Source organism: Octopus bimaculoides, chromosome 21 (genome assembly GCF_001194135.2).
Source record: "Octopus bimaculoides isolate UCB-OBI-ISO-001 chromosome 21, ASM119413v2, whole genome shotgun sequence".
Classification (NCBI taxonomy): Eukaryota; Metazoa; Mollusca; class Cephalopoda; order Octopoda; family Octopodidae; genus Octopus; species Octopus bimaculoides.
Genome location: NC_069001.1, coordinates 38,509,538 through 38,514,714, shown reverse-complemented (window position 1 = coordinate 38,514,714; position 5,177 = coordinate 38,509,538). Strand labels below are relative to the sequence as shown.

The following is a 5,177-nucleotide window of genomic DNA, read 5'->3' as shown; positions in this document are numbered from 1 at the left end:
TATATACATATATATATATATATATATATATATATATATATACATATATATACATATATGTGTATGTGTGTGTGTGTGTGTGTTTATATGGCTGTTGCTGTCTAGGCTCTGGTTGTTTCTCTGTCTGTCTGCACGTTTGTGTATGCATATGTATAAATACATATATATGAGTATAGATACAGGCATACACACACATACACACTCTGTCCAACCCATGGCAGCACAGAACATGGATCTTAAATGATGAGGATGATTATATAAGAAATTTGGAATTGTGTAAATGTATGAATTTTAAACATATACACACATACACACAAAAAATCTGCCTTTTATAGATAAGATATATATATGAGAGGCTTCTTTCAGTTTCTGTCCAAGAAATCCACTCAGAAAGCTTTAGATGGTTATGGAGCTGTATCAGAAGACACTTACCACAAAGGTGTCACACTGTGTCACTGAAATTGCAGCATTTCATTTGGCTCTGAATGTTCTGAGTTCAAATCCTGCAAAGGACAGGTGTCCCATTCATGGAATATGTTGTGATCTTGGTCACTTATTTGTTTTTGGCCACAAGTGTTTAAAGGTTTAAGAAAAAAAAGAAAAACCAACTAAATAAAAAAAACCCTTCAACCAAAAAGAGGGACCTGAGTGGTTGTGTCTCTGCAACCCCCACCTCTGTCCTTATAAGAAAGAAAACTCTGAAAGGGACAGTTCTTTTTTTTCTCTTCTTTGTTGTAGATGGACCTGGTACCCAACTATAATGACAATGACCCTTGTTCTCACACCTTTCTCCTATAACCTCGTGTGGTCCCTTTTGTGTACCAGATGCAATACAATAGATTTTAGGGAAGGAGGGTTGGCATATAAAATCAATGCACACTGTTGTTGTTGATCTCTTTTCCCATCTCACTTCACATGGGAAGGACCCTGTTTGTCCAAAGTACCTCAAACATAAATACCCAAGTTTGTCACAGATACAAACTGTAATACACAAAAGGACATATCTCATCTCCTCCTCCTCCTCCTTCTGTTGACATAGTTGGGGTGTTTTAAACAACTTTATTCCTATTTTATTAACAAAGGTCATAGGATGGGATTTCTCACAGGGTACTTGCCACAGCACAGACCTTCTTTTGGGGTGCTTGACATAGAATGGACCTTCTTTTGGGGTACTTGACATAGGAGGGACCTTCTTATGAGGTACTCTTTGGAAATTTTTCCAATATAACACCCGTCTATGTCCCCATATGCTGTAGCTAGATTGCCACCCCTATGCTAGGTTTATTTATTCTTTTGAAGGGTCTTCATCTTGCCCTGCTGGGTTTCCATCAACCCTCCTGGCAGCAGAATTGTGTCACTGTAGTTACTGGCAACACCCAGACCAGGTAACAGGTTGTATTGGATTACATCTTACCTGTAGCACTCACACTGACCTCCTATATAACTAGACAGACGTGAGTGTGTCTGTGTGTGCATGTATTATATACATACACGTGGGTGTGTATTGCTATGTGTCTATATATATGTGTGTGTGTGTGTGTGTGTGTGTGTTTAGAAATTCTTGCATACTGGAGTTACTCAATACAAATCATACCCTACACCACCACCACCACCACCACTCTTGCTACTACTACCACCACCCTCACCCCAACCCCCATCACTACACAGAAGTCAACATGGAAGCTACCATATGGTCACTCAATCTGCTAGAAATGGCAGTCGTATCTGCTTAAAATCACACACAACTGTCTTAAATTACACCCCCCCCACCCTCCAAGTAACGTAATCCCAGGTATCCAACACCTGAAAAATGAAAATGACATGATGGTCATGGCTGAAACTCCCTTCATCTTCTGGGGCTAAACAAGAACAAGAACAACAACATACCACTTCCACCTTCCATTTTGCTCATTAAGGGTGGCAGTGAAAAGTATTTAACTGATCTACCCTAACAACTGTGTGGGTGGCTGGGTTGCCTGGTGTGTGTGGAGTTAGGGGTATTGGTACACCACAATACACTTGTCACCTCCATTAATACATCTCCACCCCCACCCCATACACACAGACAAACACTGTAGTAGTGGTGGTGGTGGTGTGAACATTCCACTGTGTTTAGTTGCACAAACTATGCACCCTATTGGCATGTGTAGATATGTATGTAGATTATATACACACACACACAATGTGTATGCAGAATAGTGGGAGGGAAAGGGGAAAGAAAGAGGAGGTGGGAAATTAGGACATGGCCCGAGCTACTCTAAGTCAAAACATGACATTTCATTTGTATATATATATATACATACACATATATATATATATATATATATATATATATATATATATATATATATATATATATATATATATATACAAATATATATATATATACATACATATATATACGTACATACATATATATGTACATATACATTTATACACATATAATGTATACATACATATAAGTATATACACACACATATGAGTGAAGGTGTATGGCTCAGTGGTTAGAGTGACATGCTCACAATCATGGAGTAGTGAGCTTGATTCCTGGACTGGGCTGCGTGTTGTGTCCTTGAGCAAGACACTTTATTTCACATTGCTCCAGTCCACTCAGCTGTAGAAATGAGTTGCAACATCACCAGTGCCAATCTGTGCCTTTGGATAACATCTTTAGTGCGATGAGGGGAGGCCTGTATGCATGGGTGACTGCTGGTCTTCCATAAAACAACCATGCCTGCACTTGTGCCTCGGAGGAGGACTTTCTAAGTGCAAATCCCTTGGTCATTCGTGACCAAAGTGGGGTCCTATATATACATATGATGCACATGAAACAAGGGAGGATAATTTTAGTTCATCAAAAAAACTATAAATATAAACAACAATAAATCCGTTCCTTTTATCACCTAAAAATCGTTGTCGTTTCTCTTGTATCCTTTCAGTTGTGGCTGTTCTTTAGTCTTGCAGCTTTGAAGCAACCCCACGAATGTTGGTGGGGTAAAAAAGCACCCAGTAACTAGATTCTATAAAGTGGTTGCTGTTAGGAATGACATCCAGCTGTAGAAACCATGTCAAAAAAGGTGTATTGAGAGTCAGTGGGTGTAATCCACTGCATCAGATCCTGTCCATTTTGTACCAACATGGGAAGCAGACATAAAATGATGATGATGATGATGATATAGCCATAGAAATGTTTTCTGTATCTCAGGGACTATAAAGTTCAGTGTGTCCTTTTCAGTCTGACTTGAGAAATTTTGCTACCATTTCTAACAGGTCAGACAACCCCACAGAGGGTTCAACTTTTTGTATCTTTTTTCCTTTTTCTCTCTCTCTAATTGTGTATTTTTCCCATCAAGAATCACTTGGTTGCATGGCGGGAATGGAACCAGTTTAGTCAGTCAGGTCACTACAAAAACAATAATTAAAAAATAACCTATATTTACCTTACCCCAGGGACAAATAGGGGGAGGTGTTGTGTTTTAAGCCAAAATTGTATAAACACAAAACGTCTCACTTTTCAGGTTGTGTCTTTCACACTCACAAACTTGACTTAATTAAAGAAATTAGCTTATACACATCATGCTAATTATATACACTGTAAATATATATGTATATCGAAGCTTTGTGATTGAATTTGGTTGGCAGAAATTCCTGTTGTGTGTGTGTGTGTTTGTGCTTCTTTTAATAGATTTAAACATTTCATGGTGTACAATGGGTTGACCTGTCTACACCTACCACGTTCACTGGGTTCTTTGAATTATCATCATCATCAATCCCTGGACTTTACTGTCTGATGTTCTGGGACGCAGAGGGTCAGTTGTCTCGTTTCTATGGCTTGACCAAGCTCGCTCCCCTTCCCCACTGAATGGGAAGCCAGTCTGCCACAGGGTTGTTTCTCGTTTACAGGTGAGTGGACTGGAGCAATGTGAAATGAAGGGTTTTGCTCAAGGACACAACACACTGCCCAGTCCAGGAATTGAAACCACAATCTTGTGATCACAAATGCAACACCCTAACCACTAAATTATCCACCTTCCTTTTCTTTGGATGGTGGAGTTATTTTTGTTGCTTTGTAAGGTGAGAAGCTGTCGGCCAGCCCCTAGCCCAAACATTTCTTGAAAGAGAGAGAATTGGCCCCACAAGGAACAAAGAGAAAGTTGATGCTGGTGAGATTTGAACCCAGAACAAGTATTGTCTGACTCTCTATTGATCCTGTCAATCAACCACCTTCCTCTTTAGATACCCTCAACTATGTTATACACACCCTCCACAACATTACATTATATATACTCAGCCTGTCTGGTACCCCTGACATCTAAGTGTGCCACACTCTACCACATACCATGTATGTCTGTGTCTCTGTTACAGTCTTGGCTAATGATTTTCTTGTCTCTTTCCTGACGCTGTCCATCCAGCTTCGCCTCTGTCCACCTCCCTACTTCACTTCTCTGAATGGTCTTAACAATGACATTGAATCCTGTCCCATGGCTATAAATTGCCTACAGACAGGGAGGCAGGTGTGGTTGAGTTCAATTCCCAATGTATGACACTTTGGGCAAATGTCTTCTACTATAGCCGTAGGCTCACCAGAGCATTGTATGTGGATGTAGTAAACAGAAACTGAAAGAAGCCCTTCACATATGTGTATGTGTGCGTGATTGTTGTAGACACTGTCTTATGAGATGTTGTTCACCTCTGCTCCTCTGTAAAAAAAAACATGTCTGGCCATGGGGAAATTCTATGTTACTTGGAAACAGGTGAGGTTTGGTGACAGGAAGAGCATCCGGCCACAGAAAAAGTGGCTTAAGGAATTTCATCTGACCCAAGCAAGCATGATAATAAAGTGGATATCAAACATCAACATTTAACGTCCGTTTTCCATGCTGGCATGAGTTGGACGGTTTGACAGGAGTTGGTAAGGCCCGGGGCCACACCAGGTTCCATAATCTGTTTTGGCTCAGTTTCTACAGCTGGATGCCCGTTCCTAAAGCCAACCACTCTAGAAAGTGTACTGGGTCCTTTTTTTTATGTGGGACTATCACAACATGATATATATATATTTCAACATGTATAACCATTAATCCAGACACTTTTTTTTTCTCTTTCCATTTGTTTTTACTTTCTCCTCATTCCTTTCTGTTGAAGAGCCAAGGCTCAAAATGTCAAAGGCTCTTACCCCC

General features: G+C 40.0%; 1 protein-coding gene across 1 annotated transcript in view; it reads right to left on the bottom strand.

Moving 5' to 3' along the window:
• Positions 1-3,387: 3,387 nt before the first annotated feature.
• The window catches only part of LOC106867643 (pre-mRNA-splicing factor 38B), a 22,237-nt gene continuing 20,447 nt past the window's right edge, over positions 3,388-5,177 (bottom strand). The window contains exon 10 of the mRNA XM_014912573.2: positions 3,388-3,403. Within this exon, the coding sequence (XP_014768059.1) occupies positions 3,388-3,403 (16 nt within the window). The remainder of the gene's footprint in view (positions 3,404-5,177) is intronic.